The sequence below is a fragment of the Marmota monax genome, unplaced genomic scaffold (assembly GCF_021218885.2).
Source record: "Marmota monax isolate L192 unplaced genomic scaffold, Marmota_monax_Labrador192_F-V1.1 WCK01_AAM20220418_F8-fsc00035, whole genome shotgun sequence".
Classification (NCBI taxonomy): domain Eukaryota; kingdom Metazoa; phylum Chordata; class Mammalia; order Rodentia; family Sciuridae; genus Marmota; species Marmota monax.
This window is the reverse complement of record NW_026691961.1, coordinates 15,493,059-15,512,331: the sequence shown is the minus strand read 5'-3', so window position 1 is coordinate 15,512,331 and position 19,273 is coordinate 15,493,059. Positions and strand designations below refer to the sequence as shown.

Here is a 19,273-nt window from a genome sequence, read left to right as displayed (position 1 = left end):
TAAACGTATCTTTCTCATCTTATCGGTTTTCCTCTTTTACATCCACGTTATTCTCCAGAGGAGACAGCTGTTCCGGTGGTCTTCATGTCTCCCACAGGATTCAACATGACAAACGCACCTGCGGAGGCTCTGGGCCCCATTTGTGACCTGCAAGACTCTGAAACCTGGTCCCCCCGGGAGCTTCCGGGCACTGGGAGAGGTTCGTTCATCTTGGGGGCCAAGGGGCGAGGCAGTTAGAACTTAATTGTATTAAGACACTTAAAAAATTTTCAGGAAGATTTAAGGCAAAAAGCACACAAGAGACTCTGAGCCTTATCTTCTGGAAAGTTCCAGGAAGTTCTGTTTTCCCCCAGAGACCCAGAGGTTTATTAGGCACATTCAAGAGAGGACGTGGGCCGTCTCCAGAGGGGGGAGCGGCCCCCGGAGTTTGGAAGTCCTGCGGGATCACCTCCTGGCTGGCCCTCCTCCGGGCCACGGGCGGCCCAGAATCTGACAGGCACAGAGAGAATGTTCTGGCGCGTTGCTGGTGCTGCGCCGTGGCCCCCTCAGCCCCCCTGGGAGGTCAGAGTAGCTGATGCACAAGTTGCTGTGACCTCGGCTTCTGAGCCCGGCTAATGCTGCTGGGGAGCCAGACACCCCCGATTTCACAGGGGCCTGGGCTCGGCTTCCTCTGGCCACGCTTCTTCTTGGGGACACAAGCAGCCTCTTTCCCTCTGTGGCTCTGCCATGGCCTCTGCTCACCACCTTCCGCTTGTGCTGGGGACTGATCCAGAGGTGGCTTGTGACAGTGTGCAGGCCGGTGACGCGGCCGGCTGTGTTTTATTGAGATAATGCCGTCACTTCCTTCCAGTCCCGTGCAGGCCTGCATTTCTGGCTTCTGGGCACAAGTCAGGCCTGGCAGCTCTGCTCTGGGCTGCTTGGTGGCCTGGTGCTGAAGTCACCTCCTGGCCCCGCCCACCACAGACATGGCGCTCTGACTGCCCCGCGCCATCAGACCTGCTGCAGCTTTCTTGATCCTAGTTTTGTCCTCTAACTGTGCCCTGGGAAATTGGGTCACACAGAAAGGGGGCCGTGAGGGTCTCCTCTCGGAGCCACTGCCATCGCCTGCCTGACCCCCGCAGGCCTTCATCCAACGTGGACAAGTAGGGACCTATTTAAGTTACCCCAGTTGACTTCAGGATAAAAAACAGAAGCAACCGGTGTGGGTGCGGGTGCCGGTTGGGGTGCGGGAGAGGGAGCCGGTGTGGGTGTGGGCATGGGTGCTGGTGTGGGTGTGGGCAGGGTGCTGGTGTGGGTGCGGGTGTGGGTGCTGGTGTGGGTGTGGGCATGGGTGCTGGTGTGGGTGCGGGTGTGGGTGTGGGTGTGGGCACGGGTGGGGGTGCCCGTGCGGGTGCAGCGCAGGTGCAGGTGCGGGTGCAGGTACGGGCCGTCGCTTCCCAGCTCTCTGCCTCTGGGTGGGTTGGTGTCAAGGCACAAGAGCCACCTGCCCTAGGTGAGTGTCCGCCTTCAAGCGCCGCTCAGGCCACTCTCGGCTGGGCAAACTGTCACAGCGGCCGTTCCTGTGGTGACCGATTCTGCTCTCCAGGAACAGGCGTCCCCCGTGACGTGGGGCCTCCGCTGCGGGCCGCGTGTTCGCTGGGTTCCTGGTGGAATGACCTGACCTTCGTCTTTAGGGGAACTGGCCCTGTGGCTGCGAGGTGGGAAGACAATGATCTCAGTCACGTTTCACTTCCAAGGTGACCTTGTTTGGGAGAGGGCAAGTGAGACCTGGAGGCCACTAGGGGAAAGTACTGGATTCTTCGAGGGAGAGAAACGCGCAGCCAGGGCTACAATGACGCTCTGGGGGCTGAGAAGGAGGGGTGCGCTTCCGCCCGAGAGGCGTCGGGAGGACATTCCCCCAGGCGCTGCCACTCAGCGGCCTGATGTGGCCGACTCTAATGCGGCCTCCTGGCTCAGGGTGAAGGCGCCTCCCGGTTGTCTCCTAGGCACCCCCTGGCCACCTTTTTCCACCTGTTTTTCCGAGTGAGTGCCATCGTCACCTACGTGTGCTGTGACTGGTTCAGCAAGAGCTTTGTGGGCTGCTTCGTCACCGTGCTGCTCCTCCTGTCCTTCGACTTCTGGTCTGTGAAGGTGAGGCCCCTCGCCAGGTGACGCTCTCTCCAGATGTGTGAGCTCTGCTCCCCGCGGTGACGTCCCCTATGCACATGGGACCCGGATGCTCGGGTTTAAACTGCCGAGTTCTGAGGCCTGTCACAATTAATTAGAGGAACAAGGGCTTCTAGTGTTTCGTAAATGGCTCTGGTTGTGCGCAGGCTCCACGATGAGGTGACACCCTGTGTGGCTTTGGACTTTGGTGAGGTTCTCACTGTGGCATTCACGTCGTACATTCTAAGCCTCCATAACACGAGTGTGTCACGTGTCCGTATGAGTCAGGGGGTCTGTCACTTTTTAGAGAACGCTTAGAGATCAGAAACCTTGGACGCCCATTTGGAAAGCCACCAGGGTCAGCTGCCGTGTTCGCCTGTCCCCAGCACAAGCTGGATGCGGGCTGGGACTTTCACTGCACTGGCCACGGCACGCTGACGGTCCTCTTGCCGTCTTCCTAGAACGTGACGGGGAGGCTCATGGTGGGCCTCCGGTGGTGGAACCAGATCGACGAGGACGGGAGGAGCCACTGGATCTTCGAGGCCAGAAAGGTGTGCTGGGGGGCGGGGGCGCTCCCTGGTGCCCGGGGTTGGGGGCAGCAGTTCTGGCGACATGAGTGCGTGGCCAGAGCCACAGGGGGCCTTCGCCCACCTTCTGCCAGGTTTGAAAGCTGCTCTCCTCGCCCCCACAGGCCTCTCCGAGCAGCACGGCTGCCACGGAGGCCGAGGCGCGGATCTTCTGGCTCGGCCTCATCATCTGCCCCGTGATCTGGATCCTGTTTTTCTTCAGCACCTTGTTCTCCCTGAAGCTCAAGTGGCTGGTAAAGGACACCGGGACCTCCTGGCTCTCCAGAGCCCGGCCGTGGGAGTGCGGTTTTGTCACTATTGTCATTGGTTGATAGGTCGTGGTGGCACTGTTGATAGTCACACCCAGCACATTTTGGCCCCGGGAAGTTTGGAGTTCAATAGCTTAGAGTTGTACAAGCATCGCCACCTTCATTTCAGGACATCTTCTTCCTCCCCAAACAAACTCTGTACCTTTAGTCTATGTCCCTTTCCCCCAGCCCCGGGCACCTGCCCATTCTGGGACATTTCCTATAAATGACATCACATAATACGTGGTGTCTGTGATGGCTTCTGTGGCTTAGCACCTTTCCAAGGTCTGCCCCAGCTGTAGCGGGTATCCGTAGGTCATTCCTTTTTGTGGCTGAACAATATTCCACAGTATGGCAGACGCTTCTCTTTATCCATTCTTCATCTGACGGTCACTTGGTTGTTGATGGCCTTGGTTCTCATGGGTAATGTTGGTGACAAAGAAGCTCTGTTCTTATTAGACGGATGTCTTGCAGTGCTGGGAGTGAACCAGAGCCCTGTGCAGGCTGAGCTTCATCCCCAGTCCCCAGGCTCAGGAAAGCTCCCCCAGTGCTAGGGACGGAGCCCGGGCCTGCTCCACCCGAGCCACAGCTCCGGTCTCGCGAGGCCGCCCAGGCTGGCCTTGCGCTCGCCTCCTCCTGACTGGGCCCTGGTGACTGGGTGCAGGAGTGCAGCATCGTGTCCGGCCGAGGGAGGAGTCTGTTAAAAAACAAACCCCCACACGACACCCTGCCTGGACGGGGGGCCCTCTAGGTAGGGATGGGCCTGCGAGGTCGGAGTTTCATTCTGGAAGTGCATGTTCACTGCCGTGGTCTAGTCTAAGGACTTGGGGACTCGTCCAGGTGTAGCGTATGCCCCGTGGAGTTGGACACGTGGCCTCCGGGCAGCTTTAGTCGCTCTGCACTTCTGCTCCCTGCTGTGAAATGGGATGGCAATGGCATGACCTCGGCTGAGGGCTGGGTGGCGTCCGGCAGTGCTGCTGGTCACTACGGGCAGGGTCCTTTCACGGGGTCGGGCCAGGCTGGGTGGCACAGGCACAGTTCTCTCGGCCCTCACAGCCCCCTCTGCTCTGCCGAGCCAGGCCCTCGTCATCGCCGGGATCTCGCTCCAAGCCGCCAACCTCTACGGCTACATCCTCTGCAAGATGGGAGGCGAGAGTGACATCAGCAGAGTCACGGCCAGTCTCCTGTCCCAGACCGTGTTCCAGACGGTGAGTCACTGAGCTCGCGCCCAGGACTGCCCCCTTCCTGACCTGCGGGAAGTGGCCTGTGCGGGTCACCTGACAGCCGGCTGCTGCTGGCACTTTCTATTGGGGCAAAACACACACAAAAAGGAGCACGTGAACTATTTTCAAGTGCACAGTTCTTGGCATTAAGTGCGTGCACGATGCTGTGTGACCATCACACTGTCCCTGTCCAATCGCCCCGACTGAACTCTGTGCCCATGAAACACTAACCGGGTGCGGTCCCCCCGACCGGCACCCACCACTCCATCTGCCTCTGGCTCTGAGGCTCGAGGGCCAACTCAAGGTGTGATCTTCCGGAACTTGTCCCTCACCGTCATTCAGTCACTGAAGAGTGACTTCTAGAACCTCCAGAAGTAAGGACAGAATCAGGAAGATTTCTCACATTTTTAAAGTGAGCAGAAACTTCCAGAAGTGAGAAATAGATCTTTTAAATCCGATGGGACTCAAGCTGAAATGGCTTGGACCATCCTAACCCGAATGCTGTGTGCCAGGACCTCGGCGGGCAGTCGGCAGGCTTCCCGGGCAGGACAGAGAGCCGAGCTGACTCTCCTCCCGGGTGACGTTCAGAAGCTGGCCTTCAGGGCTCGAGACTCACCAGCACTCGGTGAGAAACGGATCTGGGCTGGTGGCCCAGGAGCTGGTGGGAGGGACAGCCCCTGCTCCCGCTGAGCCTATGGTCTGGGTGGGCTCCTGCCGATGCCCTGAGGTGGCTGGGGGCACAGCCAGGCGCGAGCCAGATGCCCTGGGCTCTGCAGCCGTCACTCTTTGGAGGGTCTCACCTCCCCCACACAGAACAGATGCAAATCCAGGTCCCCCCCCCCCAGCTGCCCCATGTAGGCAGGGAGGAGAGCGGGCGGAAAGAACAGGGGACTTGCCCGCCCTCTGCTTTATGCCCAGAGTGGTGTGGAAAATGGGATCTGCTCTTCCCTCATGGGTCTCGGTTCCTGTGTGTCTCATCCTCAAGTCACTGGAAACATCTGGAGTTCACATCTCTCAAAAACCCTGAGTCGTTTGTAGGTGACCCTGGAGGTCACTGGACATACTGCCCACTTACTAACGGTGCCAGACCGCGTGCCTGGGGGGGCTCTTCCAGGGACCTGCAAGGGCTCCCAGCCGCAGCACGTTTGCCCAGCCCAGAGGACGCTCAGGTGGCTCTGACGCCGTCCACTGCTGGGCCATGTGGCCAGAGGTGCCACTGCTCTGCAGTGGGCCACGCTCACCCTCGGTTTCCTCCAGGCGTACCTGTCACCAGAGGCAGAGATGGCCTAGACGGGGTTCCGTGGTCAAGGGGGCTCCCCGAAGAGCACGTCCCGGCCCCCAGCCCTTGGTGTCCAGGAAGCAGGCCTCGTGGGACAGGTTCAAGGAGACACTTTTATTTTAAAATGGCACGTGTGTAAGGAATGCCCTTTGCTGTGTTCTGAAGAAGGTGGCAGACAGGTGATCAAAGTGTCTTCAGGACGTGACTTCGTGCGGCACCAGAGTCTGGTCCCTTTGCCTGCAACCCCACCTGACCCGAGTGCTGCCCGGAGGTTTTGCAGCTGGGGGCTGCCTGGTCCCCGGCTCTGTCCCCTGCTTCAGGAACTGCTGAGGCTCTCCTCTTTTGATTGACGGGGACTACAGAACTCCTGGATTTCTGGAAAACAGCGAATGGGCAGAGCGCTAACCTGACCCGCCCTGCAGGGTGCTGCCACGCCACAGCAGAACCCCGGCGGCCGAGTCCCTGCGAAAGCCTGTCCCTAAGATGCCCTGAATCCTAGAATGTGACCCCAATGCCTCCCACTGCCCACTGCGGTTGTAACCAGGGGCTGGAGGCCTTATGTGGGCCCATTCCGCAGCTGGCCCCTGGGGACTGCATGAGCGGACACCATTTTATTGGCAAGTAAGACCCGGTCTCAGCTGAGAGGTGGGAACTTCTGGGACTGCTACCTTAAACCCAAGGCCACCAAGACTGCCTGTAGGTGACATCTGGCCTGACGGTGGCTTTGTTTTGCACCCCAAGGTTGGAGGTTTTTCTGGTACCGAGGACTGAACTCGGGCCTCGATCACTGAGCCACACCCCAGCCCTATTTTGTATGTTATTTAGGGAAGAGTCCCACTGAGTTGCTCAGCACCTCCCTTTGCTGAGGCTGGCCTTGAACCCGCGATCCGCCTGCCTCAGCCGCCCGAGCTGCTGGGATGACCGGCTGCGCCACGCGTCTGACTTTGGGTTTGTTTGAAGTCAGTTTCTTATTGTCTTCCTGAAACGCACTTCCTCTGCCATGGATTTCACCTCCCTGTGTCTGTTAAGCTATGAACTGGTTCTCCGCACGGACACCCGGGGAGCTTCCTCACGGCGTCTGGGGCCACTCTGTGGTCCCGCTCCCCACCACCCGTGCTGCAGGCGAGTACTCCGTCCTCCCGCCCAGCTCCCGGTCAGCAGGCGTCTGCGGTGACAGACACACACTTACTCTGAATTATGCTTCTGTAGGCTAAGGTGGCTGGTGAATCTGGTGCTTCAATAAAAAAGGACTGGCCTTTGTCACAGCTCTTACCTTAAAGAGGAGAGAGACAATGAGGGCCAGGAAGGAAATGGCTCAGCGAGGCCCCGGGTCTTTCTGTGCCGTGGTGATGTGCTGGTCTGGAGCTGCCAGCAACATGGGGACCTGGGACCTTAGCTGTGTCCCTTTGCCCTCAGAGGCACTGGCTAGCATTTCAGCTCTGCTGTAAATCGGGAGGCAATGCATGGCCAATGCAGGTTCCAGGGCCCAGGCAGGGCCTGGTGGGTCTGGGAGGGCCTGGGTGGGCCTGGGTGGACCTGGTGGGCCTGGGAGGGCCTGGGAGGGCCTGGGAGGGCCTGGGTGGGCCTAGGACGGCCTGGGTGGGCCTGGTGGGTCTGGGTGGACCTGGTAGACCTGGTGGGCCTGGGAGAGTCTGGGTGGGCCTGATTGGTCTGGTAGGGCCTGGGAGGGTCTGGGGCGCCTGGTGGGCCTGGGTGGCTGCATCGTAAGAGATCAGCTAGTTCTTTGAGTAAAAAGGCAACGAGTGTGTATTGTTACAAAGAAAAAAGTACAGATACAGAGGGAAGATACAGCAAGAAGCAAATCCAAAAAGGTCCTAGTATTCTTGGCACCCTTCCAGAAACACCCTGTGGCCGTGCACACGTAGCCTCTCACACTCACAGTACAATGGGCGTGTCCCACGCACGCCCCGGGCCTGCTGCCTCCCACACCTAACTTCATCTTCAAGGTCACCTCAGGGGAGCAACGGCTGGTCCTCGCCAGCTGTGTGGCTCTGGGCTCCAGGCCCCTGCAGGCCACACCCGGGTATCTGGAGGGCCACGCGTGACCCAGGGGAGACCTGACCCCGAGGGGGGACGGGCTCGAGGACGTGCTGGTGGCGGAGCCCAGTGTTCCCTGGAGCCACAGGACACCTGCAGAGGCTGACACCCACCCCCTCCCACGGCACAGGCGTCCCCTGATCAGTCTCTAGGCCACCAGGCCCAGGACCTGGGAGGGCGAGGCACAGGCTGGTGGGACGTGACATGAGCTCCGTGTCACTTGTGCTTGTTCTGGCCCTGGCTCTGGGCTTCGAAGGGAGGCCCCTGTCACTGAGCACCACCCTGTTGGTGGCCACTGCTGGGTGGTGCGCGTCCCATCGCCCAGGGGGCTTTCTGGGCTTGGGGGGGTCCCCACCCTCACAGCAGTCCCTGCGTCCCTTTCCTCAAGGAAGGTCCCCAAGCTGTCCTCCTGGGCCTCCTCCGGGCCACCTCACTCATCCCCGCAACCTCAGTGCCGGAGGGCATGACCCTTGCCTCCCGGCCCTCCCTCCCAGCGTGCTGGCACACCGAAGGCCCACGGGCCACTCCGACCCCCGGCCACCGCCCCTGCGCACAGCGCTGGTCCTGGGGCCCCGCAGTGCACCTGCTGCTTCGCCGTCCTGACCGCAGCGCCTCCTCCAGCAGGCTGAGCGGGCATCGGGGTCACTGGTGCCTTCCTCCTCTCCCCTCAACTCTGCCCCTTCTTTTCCGCGCCAACGCCCTGAGCCAGGCCCGCCCTGACCTCCCTGAGGTGGGCCACCTCCCCGTGCGCCCGCCCCGGCATGCAGGGCGCACGCTCCAGCACCACGGCTTCTCCTGCCCGACGGGGGGCCGAGCGTGAGGCCTGGTGCAGAGCCCTCGGCCCACGGGCGCCCACCCTTGCTTCCGCCCTCAGCCCCAGGTGCCTCTGCTGGACGGGACCACCTGACCCCATCAGCGAGTCCCACCACAGGCTCAGATAATAGGGAGTCAGCAGCAGGGCCTGCCCAGCCCCTCAGCAAGCCGCAGGAGCCCAGGGTGGCCACGGGGCTCAGTCACCCGCGTGTCTCCCAGGCCTCGGGGACCACGTGTCAGACACTTGAGGACCATGGTCCCACACTGCAGGTCAATGCCAACTGCTCGTGGAGAGTGGCGGGCTGCCAGCAGTGGGGACAAAGGGGTCCCTGTGGGGCTTCCGCGGAGGCAGGTGGCTGCGGATTTCCTCCCTGAAGGGCTCCCCCTTCCCCCGCAGCCCGCTCCTCCTGTCCCCTCTGCCTGATGCCTCTTCAGTCCCCTGCCACTGCCTTCCTGAGTGACCGCTCCACCCTCCCTCCCAGGGGAGTCACTGCTTCTCCCTGACTGGCCTCAAGGTGGCTGCGGCGGGAGCTCCGCGGGCTCTGGCTGACACTCCAGGGTCCCTTCCTGTGCTGGCCTGCATGGCACCACCAGGGGTGAGCGGGCAGTGAAGGCCCACTCCGTGACGGCGCGGGAGGCAGGCCGCTCCGAGCACCCACCTATGTGCGGGTCCAGAGGCACTTTGCCGAGGAGGGGGACCTTGAGGTCCCGGCACATGGCTTCTGCGCCGCCCGTCGTGGGGGGGAATATCTGAGATTCTTTCTGTGAGGAGAAGCAGAGGGGGAGCAGGGTTCAGCTTCGGTATCGAGCAGAGACACGTTCTGAAAACCGCTGGACACAGAAGAGCTCACTTTGCATGCAGAACACCAGCCACCAAACAATCGTCCCCTTCGCCAGCGACAGAGGCTCTTAATCCAGAGCCATTTCCCAAAACAACGGCAGCAGCAAACCAGCCTCCAGGAGCCACGGCCGCCGCCCGCCCCTCACCTTGCACCTGGGGCAGACGAAGCCGCTCATGTTCTCCACCACCCCGACCACCGGCAGCTTCACCTTGTGGCAGAAGTTGATCTCCTTCCGCACGTCCTGGAGCGACACCTCCTGTCAAGGTCAGACCCACAGGTGTCCGGTCAGCGCGGGGACCGAGGCCTGTGTGGCCCAGGGGGCCGCGACACGGGGGCCTGCCACCACGAAGCCCACGAGATGCGTGTCGCTTAGTGGGGACCTCTTGGGTGCCCATATGTGACAAGTCCTGTTCCAGCTGCCCCAACTTTCCAGAAACCCCAAGAGGGTAGACCAAACGCCAGGAAGCAAAGGGAGCGATGGAGCACGCCAAGGGGGGGGGCGGGTGGCGAGGACGACTTCCCAGGCAGGGGCCAGCGCCCTGGGCCGTCAGGCTGGAAGCCTGCCCCTGCGGGTGGGGCTCTGCGGGACTGGCCACACCCCTGTCCTCTGTGCCCTTTCCTCCATGCACCTCTCCTCCACGGCCCCTCCTCGGCGCCCCTCTCCTCTGTGTCCCCCTCCTCCGTGCCCGCCTCCTCTGTGCCCGCCTCCTCCGTGTCCCTCTCCTCCACGGCCCCTGCTCCGTGCCCCCCTCCTCCGTGCCCCCCTCCTCTGCGCCCCTCTCCTCCGCGCCCCCTCCTCGTGCCACCTGGCCACCTTCCCTCCTCCATGGCAATGCCAGCACTGTGGCCCAGCTGGGGCCCAGGATCTGGGGTAGTGTGCTGGTCCCCACCACCATGGACAACTTCATGGGCAACATGGACAGGCAGACTGTGGCCTCCTGGGTCACCTCAGACACTGCACGGCGGGTGCTCATCCTGGTGCCACTTCATTGTGCACAAACATCATCCAGCCCCTCCTTGTTTGTCCCATCCATCGTCATTCTAGGGCCACCCACGAGCTCTCGGGCGCCTCCCTGTCTACAGTGGCCACTCCGTGGCTGCTGTTCCCCAGTTCCCATCTCCTCGTACCTCTGTGGCTCGGTGTCCTACAGATACACCTGTTCCTTTGTCAAGAGTGCCACCTAAACAGCTGTTTCCCACAGCAGTGCTGGATGGGAGGGACTGGGGAAGTGGTGCCCCTGGTCTGAACGTGCTGCGGCCCCGTGATTTCGGGGAAGGGCCGGCACCTGCTGGCTGCCGCTCTCCTGGGATGATCCGCGCAGTGGGCTCAGCTGCCTCTGTCACTGCTTTTCTGGGTGCTGGGATGAACCCAGGGCTCCTGCGAGCTCAGCCCAGGCGCTGGGCCCCGCAGCCCCGGGAGCTCTGAGCGTGAGCTTCTGCAGGTCCTGCCAGGCGGGCCGGGGACCACGGGAGCACGAGGAACGCCCTCTGGCTCCACCAGCAGCCACTCACCTGAGGAGTGGTGACGATCACAGCCCCGTCAATGTGCGTGGCGGCCAGATACTGGACGACGGACAGGTGCTCATCGGAGGTCCCCGGTGGGGTGTCCACCAAGAGGTAGTCCACGTCTCCCCAGTCCACGTCACGGAGGAACTGCTTGATCATGCCTGCAAAGGAGCCAAGCTCGGCTTCCCTCCCTTGCCGGCCGCAAGGCCCTGCAGAGCAGCTGTGGTCTGCACGCGAGCTTGGCGTGTGCTCCACGCACGGCTCCCACCTGGGGTGGCACTGTCCCCAGGGGGCACGTGCCTAGGCCTGAAAACATGTCTGGTTGCCATGTCTACACCACGGGTAGAGGCCGGGCTACAGCTAGAACCCTGTCCACCCTGCCCCGAGGAACTCATCTGGCCAGTGCCCGCAGTGCCCGCCGAGGTGCCCGCTCTTGATCGCAGTGTCATGCCACAACCTTCTGTCTCGGGACCCATCAACCTGGTGGGACTCCCTCCTCACACACCTCTCTCTCTGACACAAACCAACCACTACAAAACCACAGCAGAAGTTAGGCTGGGTGAAGCTCCGCACTCGCCTCGCCTGCACAAGGCCCGGGTTCAACGCCCAGCACCCCCAAAAAAGAATCCAGGACATTCTAGATGGAGGAGAGAAAAACCCACACCAGCTATTAAAAGTGACATAACGGAAGCTGGCGTTTCCTGCTCTCTTCAACCATGGAACACGCGAGGCACCAGAGCTGACAGGGGCGCCGCGGGCGGGGGCAGCTCGGGTGAGCGCCTGCCTGGCACCAGGGGGCCCTGGGCTCCTCCCAGCCCCGGACACAAGCCAACCCCCCCAAAGCCCAGCAGGTGACTGCTGCTCTGCACAGGGGGGATGTGAGGCCAATAACGCGAGGACAGGGACAGCAGGGTGGCAAACCGTTTTTCTTTGGTCCCCTCCAGATGACGGCGTCGTCAGGGCTGCTGAGCAGGAAGCCCACCGACATCACCCCCAGGTTGTCTTCCACATACTGCAGAGGGGGCGGGGGACGAGGGCAAGACACGCTTTACCAAAGCAACAGGCTGGCCACCTCCCTGGGTCCCGCCTGGGCCTGGGCAAGAGGCAGCCCTGCCCTAGGAGCACACTCGCTCTGTGTCCTGAAACCACGTTTTAATACAAGGTGGACACACCAAGGGGACCTGAGAGGGCACCGTGTGGCCTGGCTGGGGGACCGTCAATCGAGCTCAAGCAAACACCTGGAACACGGCCAGGGTCACCCAGTCACCTTAGCATCTGGGCCATGGCACAGGGAACGAGGTCACAGAGGACACCTTTACCCACCCTGTACAGACAGGTCTGCCCCTCCCGGTCTCCGCGCCCCTCCCGTGCCTGGGAGAGCGCCTCTGGAGGCATCCGTGACGGACAGGTGGCTGAGAAAATGGTGGCCAACCCACCGCCCGTCCACGTGCACACCTGCCCCGCGCAGCGCCTTCCCAGGGAGAGAAGGGAAACTCACCACGGGAGACCAGCCCGAGCCGCTCTGGTGGACCTGTGTGAACACGGGTGCGGTGAGTGTGGGAAGTCACGTACGCTGGTCACACTGCGCACTCAGACAAACCAAGCAAAGACAGTCTCACGACACACAAGCCACCGCCGTGAGGAGCGGCACTAATTTCGTGATGGGGTGCACAGCCGGGCGGGGCGGGGTGGAGGTACAGCCCAGTCCATGCCCTCTGCTCCAGAGCTGGGTTGTTGTGAAACTGCCCCAGTCTTTAGTCAGAACCAAAATTACTTGGGTTCAAATTTAACTTTGCGTCTGAACTTTTTTTAAAGAGCGAGATGGGGAAGGGGTGGGAAATGCAGCTGACCGTGGAGCAGCAGGCTGCTTCCGCCAAAGCCCAGCAGTAAGGGGGCTGCGGTACGGTTGGTTCCAAACCTGTCCTGTCAGGGGCTTGAGGTTTGTACCCAGCCCGCTGCTCCCGCTGTTCCCAGGGCCAGAGCTCAGATGCAAGGTCTGTTTTCCTTGACTGAACGGCTTTACTGAGACGTGATGCACACACCACAACTCACCACTGAGCGTGCGCAGCCGGTGGCTTTCTGAATATCTGTAGAGCGGTATGACTAGCCACAGTGCCATTCAGGACACTTGCAAGACTCAAAGAAACTTGCACTCCTTAACTGTCACTCGCAGTCCCCATGATGTCCCCAGCCTGTGAGACCCCTCATCTGCTTTCTGTGGGCAGATTCCCCTGTTCCGTTTATTTCTCACAAACAGCATCATACAATAAGTGCTCCTGTGAGACTGACTGAAGTCCTACTTAAAACCCCGTTTACTACCAGCTACGGTCATTTGCTAAGTTGTTGGTCTTAAAAAAGGGATAAGCGTGACCAAGAGAGAAGAAGCAGTGACCTACTACTGTGCGTCGACCTCATCATTTAAAGTTTTCCACTTCTTTCTTTTGAGATGGCCTCTCGCCCTGTTGCCCAAGCTGGCCCTGAATCTCGGGGCCAGGGCTCCTCCTGAATTCTACCTTCTGCGTAGCGGGGACACGGTGCGGCTGCTGCGCCTGGTTGAATTTCTGGTCTCTAAACCCGGGTGAGCTCGGGCAGCGCGCCGTCACGCCCCAGGTGTGGCCTGCACACTGTGGCTCCCGCGGCGGCTGGTGGAGGGCATGCGGATCCTGCGGCTTCACCTCAACCACAGGCAGCCTCTGCCTCCCTCCCCCAGCCCCAGACGCAGGCCTGCGGCCTCAGGGCTGCCTCCAGGGCTGGCGCCCCCTGCCTCAGGTGACCCTCCAGCCCCAGGGACATGGAGGACACTGGCTCCATCGGCCCAGGGTGCTCTTCTCAGCTCCCGCCCACCGGCTGGCTGCCCAAGGCCAGCCTCACTGAGCACCGGGCCGACCCCTCTCAGGACAGCCTCTTGCTCTGCCTCCGCCACCTGCCCCCCCCACGAGGCTTTACCTGCCTCCTGCACCACGGACTCCGGGCACAGTGCCCAGCCCCCAGCCCCACTTCCGTGCACCGCCCTGGGGGCATCCTCCAGGGAGGGCTGGCCCCTGCGGAGACATGGCCCTGCCCCACCCGTGTCACTCCCCTGCCTCAGTTCCCAGGGCAGACCACAAGGGAGGAAGACTCCCTGGCTTCCGGGGCAGACAGGCGAGCTGGCCTGGCGTCCGGGTGGGGAGCTCCTGCACCTCCCGTCTGCCCTGTGCGGGCGGCTTCCTTCCCTCTAAGCGGCGCTTCTTGAGCAGCGGGGTGGGCTTCAGAGACGATCCCACCCCCAAGTCCACCGCTTCTGGTAAGCAGGCAAGTGGACGACGGCACACCGACCCGAGTTTGCCGCATCTTACACTTTGGGGCCGACTGTCTGAGCCGCACAGCTGCAAAATGCAGTGTTACCTGTTCTCCTTCCAGGCCCATTATCTTGGGAATCGACGGCCCACAGATATCGATGTCCAGAAGAGCAACCTGGGGACAAGAGAGCAGTGGGCACCACCTGGGAGCACACCCCTCCAGGCCTGGGGCAGGGGACAGCAGACAGAGAGGGACGGGGTCAGACTTGGAGCAGGCAGATTCCTGCGAGGGAGAGTGGTAAGGCTGACCTTCCAGGCCACCAAGGCAGAGTTCAAAACTCCCGGAGCAAAGTTCATCAAGGCTGTCCCCACCTGCCCCCACCTCAGCCTGGCCAACTTCCTTTGGGGTGATCTTGTGGACAGGGCAGCAGGTCCATTGGAGAACCAGGTTCAGTCACAGCTTACTCAGCCCTAGGACGTGGGTATCGTCACCTCTGCCTTACAGAAGACGAAACCAAGGTTCAGAGCAGCCCAGCGACTTGTTCAGTGTGCCAGGAATGCGCTGGGACACAGTCAAAGTCCTCAGTTCTTCCCCTGACCCAGGGGTCTGGAGAGGAGGGCAGTGCAGGGCTTGCAGCTGAGCTCTGACCAAGACACTTGCCCTGGTGACCTGACGGTCAACAAGCTTTCCAAACAGAGATTTACTGTAAGAAAGAAACTAGAAAAGCTCTGCAGGTGACTCAGCGGCAGTCTCTGATGACACCCCCAACACCCGTCTCCCCTGTCTATAAATAAGAACCTTGTGAAAGGCAGGGCTGAGATTCATCTTGAAAGCTGAGTGTCTCGGATCCAAAGTGCGGCATCTCTGGGTGACTCTGTGGCTCCCCTCCTTCATTCTCTCAACAAACCCAACCGGTGCCACCAGGCAACCCCGGCGGGGAAGCTCCACCTGGAGCTCGCCATGCCTCCTGCGCCCCCTGCTGGGCCAGCCCGACAGTGCAGCGGGCTCCAAGGTGGCCTGGGGTCCGGCTGGACAACCCAGCTCCACGCCATTCCCCCAGGAGCAACTTGATCGGTTTCCCCCACAACCAAGGGTGGGGACGGAGTAAAACAATGCACGGATGCAAGTCACCTGTGGGGCACCCGAAGGCTGCGGACAAGTTCCTGTGCCCAGATCCCAGGTGAAGCCCCTCAGGTGAGTTGTGGAAGATGTCGCTGTCCAGTAACCATGGCGTTCTGCTTAGGGGAGCCTGGGAGCCCTGGTAAGGGAAGATGCCTGCACTCCTCCTCGCCAGGACCCTGCGGCCAGCCTCGGGAGTGGAGGGTCAGGGAGGGCACTGGCTGCAGTTCCGTGGGGCTGCTGGGATCCAAAGCTTCCCTTTGCCCAGCTCCTGAACTCCCCCTGAGAAGGGCAAACTCTGGGCCTTGCAGGGCAGTGTCCCCTCACACTGTTGCTGCTCCTCTGCCTCCTCTGCCTGGACCTCTGTGCTGTGAAATGAGTGCCCAGGGCCACTAGGCCCCACGGGCTCTGAGCCTACACGGCTTGGGGTGGTGGGCAGATACTTCAGGCCCCAAGCACCCGGCACTGACCTCAATGACACAGCCCACCTTCTGGATGATGTCCTCTGTGTGAGGACAGCTGAGGCCCCCTACTCCTCCTGCCTCCACGACTCACACACGCCCTGGGCTGCTGCGACTGGTCAGGATGTCTCCCCACTGCTGTCTCCTGATGCCAGCCCCTTTCCAGATGAGACAACAGGATGGCCTTGCACAGTGAGTGTTGAGCTCCCACCAGATGGCGGGTGACGAGGGACAGGGTGTGCTACCCTCCTGGTGGACGGAAGGACTGAGGGCCGGGAGAAGTCTATGCTCCCATCCACACTCAACAAGGCCTCTCCAGCGTGTGCCATGAGCCAACACAGTGCCCACTCTGTGCTGTGGGAGTGGGTCTGTGCAGGAACAGCACTTTCCACGTGCTTCTTTTAAACTACCTGTGCATAAAGAAACCCGCTGCCCAGGGCTTTCCACACCGGGCGGCGTTTCCCTTGGAGCACTGCAGAGTCTAGGTGTATGCACCACAAACGCTTCAGCAGAACCATGTGGGAGGGGGTGACGTCACTGCTGACTACTGGGCCAGGGCAAAGTGCGTCTCAGGAGGCTGTTTAAGAATATTCCTAAAAGCTTCTAAAAGCCAGGATTACTCTGGATAATATGGTTGGTCTGAGAAAGCAGATTTCTTGACCACTCCATGGGGCAAATCTGACCCTCAGGTGGCCAGAGACGGCTGCCTACTCCAACAATGAAATCCACAAGGACATTTTGCCCTCTGCACTGTGCCTGGGGTGGGCTGCAGCACAGCTGAAGCAGAACGTGCCACCGTGCTCCACACGGCAGTCATGGTGTGCAGGGACGGCAGATGGTGGAGAGTCCCGAGAGCCTGCTGCTGGCACGGTGCTAGCGCTTCACCCGCCCCAGCCCGCTCAGTCCTCCAGGTCCCACTTGATGGATGAGAAAACGGAGGCAGGGAGAGCCTGGTCACCAGCCGGAGGCACAGCAGGAGTGTGGACGGAGCTCGGATGTGGGGCTGGCCACCCACGACGCTTCAGTAGAGTGGACACACGGACAGCAGCCTGGGTAATCTGGGCTTTCAAGCTCATGCGAGCACACTACTCAAGAAGAAATGAATGACCTAGGACAAGGGTCAGCAAATGTCTTCTCAAGGGCCAAGAAGAAAACGTTTTATGCTTTATGGGCAACCAGGGATAATGTGGAGGTACTTAGTCATGGTTTAAAAGTAACCATTTAAAAATGTAACGCCACCCTCAGCTCCCAGGAGACGGTCTGGATTTAGCTGATTACTGTTTGCAGGTTCTTGGCTTAAAGAAAGCCCAAAAGAGGTCAATAAGGAAGAAAAAGAGGTCTGGCGTAACGGACAGACGCTCAGCACACAGCAAAACGTGCACCTGCCACCCCTTTTCCCTTTCTTGGTCACAGAACCCAGCACCATGCTTCAGCTAACGACTGGGCAGTTCCCTTTGTCTCTGCAGGGACGGTGCCAAGTCCCACTTTGTCTAAGGACTCCATCAGGAGCCCTCAGACAGAAGGAGCCCTCTCCGGGTTTTCCCAGGTCCTACCTGTGTGTTTTCGTCCTCTGCCAGGCCGTGGGCAAGGTGGGCGCTGAAAGTGCTCTTCCCAACGCCACCTTTTCCAGACAATATCAAGATCTTGTGTTTCACGGTCTTCATTTTCTCTTTGATTTCCTCTATGGCTAGAGGGGAAAAAAGCAGTTCAGGTGACAAAGTCCCTGCCTCAGTCCTGAGTGTCACCCTTCCAAAGGGCTAGAGGGAACTAAGTCCTTGGGGCTGTTTCAAAGATCCTGTGTGAGACTCCACTTCACCAACGGTAGTGGGAAGAGCTACAGAGAAAATGAGGCTATTGTCACACCTGAAATTGTCTTCTTGGCTTACATGTCTGCCGCCCCCCTAGAAAGGGAGCGCGATGAGGGTGGGGTGATTGAAGTCTTCACTGCTGTATTCCCGGGATAGAACTTTGCAGATCACAAAGGTTCACAGCCTGGGACGAAACTCCCCAGGGGACATCTGGCAATGTCTGGAGACATTTTGGGATGTTACAAAGATGGGGTGTGACTGGCATCTAGTGGGTAGAAGCCAGGGGCACTCCTAAATGCCTATAGCACAGAACAGCTCCCCAAAACAAAGAGCAATCAGGCTCCAAATGTCACCAGGCTGGGGCCCAGAAACCCTGACAGGCAGTGGGCCTGTAATGAGCTCCTGTAATGGACAACTGTCACCTACTGCGCTTTCCATGCTTCATCTTGTTTCACATTCTTAAAGTGACACTGCGAGACAACTGCTTCTCCATTTTTGACGAGGCTCGGGACGCCCTGAGAGGCTGAGGCTTTTGCTCAAGGTGTTTGCAGTGGACCCCAGAATCCGCCCAGTGTCTCTGAACTCCTTCAAGATTCTTTTCCCAGCCTCCTGCATCTCAAGAGCTCTCTAAGTAGTTCTAGAGTCCTCCCACCTGGGGATCTGTCCTTCCCGGTACTTGGTGATGTGCTGACTCGCTCACCTGCTTCTCTCCCTCATTAAGCTAAGCCCCACTTAGGGCAGCGACCACGTCAGCTGTCCCCCAGCACAGAGCAGTGTGCCTAGGAGGTGGTTACATACAGTCCTGCTGAATGAATGGGAGACAGTCTTCAAAGGAACAAAATTGTGCCTGGCTGTTCAGCCAGGATTTAAGTCCCTATCCGCTCCGCGGTCCCTACGGTCACTCAAGCCTCTGGCCCCACCCCTCCTGGTTTTTACCCCGCTCCACCGCCCGCGGACTCCGCCCCTTCCTAATGTCCTTTTGGATTCCGCGCCTGTCACTGATCTTCCAGGCTCCGCCCCTTCTCCCCCGCCCCCGACTTGCCATTTAAAGGCTCCGCCCTCATTCCTAGAGCCCGCCCCTCACACGAGGCCGCTCCCCCGCTCCGTAGATCCTAAGCCCCGCCCTCTCAATGCGTACACAGTACGGCCTAGCCCCGCAGCTGACGTTCCGGCCTCAGGTCCCGCCCCTAGCACCGCCCCCATTCCTCTCCCAAGCCCCGCCTCTTCCGGGCCTGCGCCTTTCACTTCCCGTTCAGGCCCTGCCCCGCTCACCCGGATCCGGAGCGGCGCCGGCTCCAGAAGCACACAGCCGCTGGTTGGGACATCCTTGACAGGAGGCCCCCCGGCCCGCCTGGGTACTGTCAGCCCCGGGACAGTCTGAGCGGAGACAAGATTACAGTTAGAGCGGCTCGCGACCCTTCAGCCCCACCACCCACGCCCCCTCCGCGAGCTGACCGTGAGGCACCTCCTCCATTCTGCCGCTGGTGTCGACGCGCTCACCGGAACCCGCGACAGGCATTTCCGCCTCGCGGGCCCAATCTGACCCTCCAGCCCCGCTAAATAAGTCTCCGAAATAAGAGGACTCTGCGCATGCGCGAACTCTGTGCCGGGCGGGGCTCTTTTTTCTGCGCGGTCTAGAACAGCTGCGGAGCCTGTCGTCGTCACTTCGACAGGTGTCCTGAGAACCAAGGCTTTGCCGTAACCTGACCTCAGTACTGTTTTCACACCCAAGAGGTCGATGTGGTTAATATAGGCAGGTTTCCTCGATTGTTCCAGAGAAGCTCCTTTGACGCTCGCATCCTGGATTCAGTCGACAACCGCACGTTGTGTGCTTGCAATCGTACACTTGGTGCATATGCTTTGTTG

General features: G+C 60.5%; 2 protein-coding genes across 7 annotated transcripts in view; one reads left to right on the top strand and one right to left on the bottom strand.

The window, feature by feature from the left end:
- Positions 1 to 6,784, top strand: part of Tvp23a (trans-golgi network vesicle protein 23 homolog A) — a 21,371-nt gene extending 14,587 nt beyond the window's left edge. For 3 of the 6 annotated variants that reach the window (XM_058579891.1, XM_058579890.1, XM_046445449.2), the window contains 7 exons: positions 59 to 199; positions 1,586 to 1,697; positions 1,986 to 2,130; positions 2,607 to 2,696; positions 2,837 to 2,965; positions 4,099 to 4,227; positions 5,500 to 6,784. In XM_058579891.1, the coding sequence (XP_058435874.1) occupies positions 59 to 199; positions 1,586 to 1,697; positions 1,986 to 2,130; positions 2,607 to 2,696; positions 2,837 to 2,965; positions 4,099 to 4,227; positions 5,500 to 5,532 (779 nt within the window). In that variant the 3' untranslated portion in view covers positions 5,533 to 6,784. Of the gene's footprint in view, positions 1 to 58; positions 200 to 1,390; positions 1,698 to 1,985; positions 2,131 to 2,606; positions 2,697 to 2,836; positions 2,966 to 4,098; positions 4,228 to 5,499 lie in introns of those variants that run through there. The other 3 variants (XM_058579894.1, XM_058579898.1, XM_058579897.1) reach the window with 3 other exon arrangements.
- On the bottom strand, positions 5,616 to 19,273 carry Nubp1 (NUBP iron-sulfur cluster assembly factor 1, cytosolic). The gene is made up of 11 exons (XM_046445424.2): positions 18,863 to 19,273; positions 18,680 to 18,784; positions 17,153 to 17,286; positions 14,125 to 14,193; positions 12,239 to 12,271; positions 11,662 to 11,752; positions 10,747 to 10,901; positions 9,380 to 9,490; positions 9,052 to 9,154; positions 6,711 to 6,794; positions 5,616 to 5,896 (listed from the first exon to the last, which is right to left on the bottom strand). Exons 1-11 carry the CDS (start codon positions 18,924 to 18,926, stop codon positions 5,838 to 5,840), a joined length of 1,008 nt encoding a protein of 335 aa, XP_046301380.1. The 5' UTR covers positions 18,927 to 19,273; the 3' UTR covers positions 5,616 to 5,837.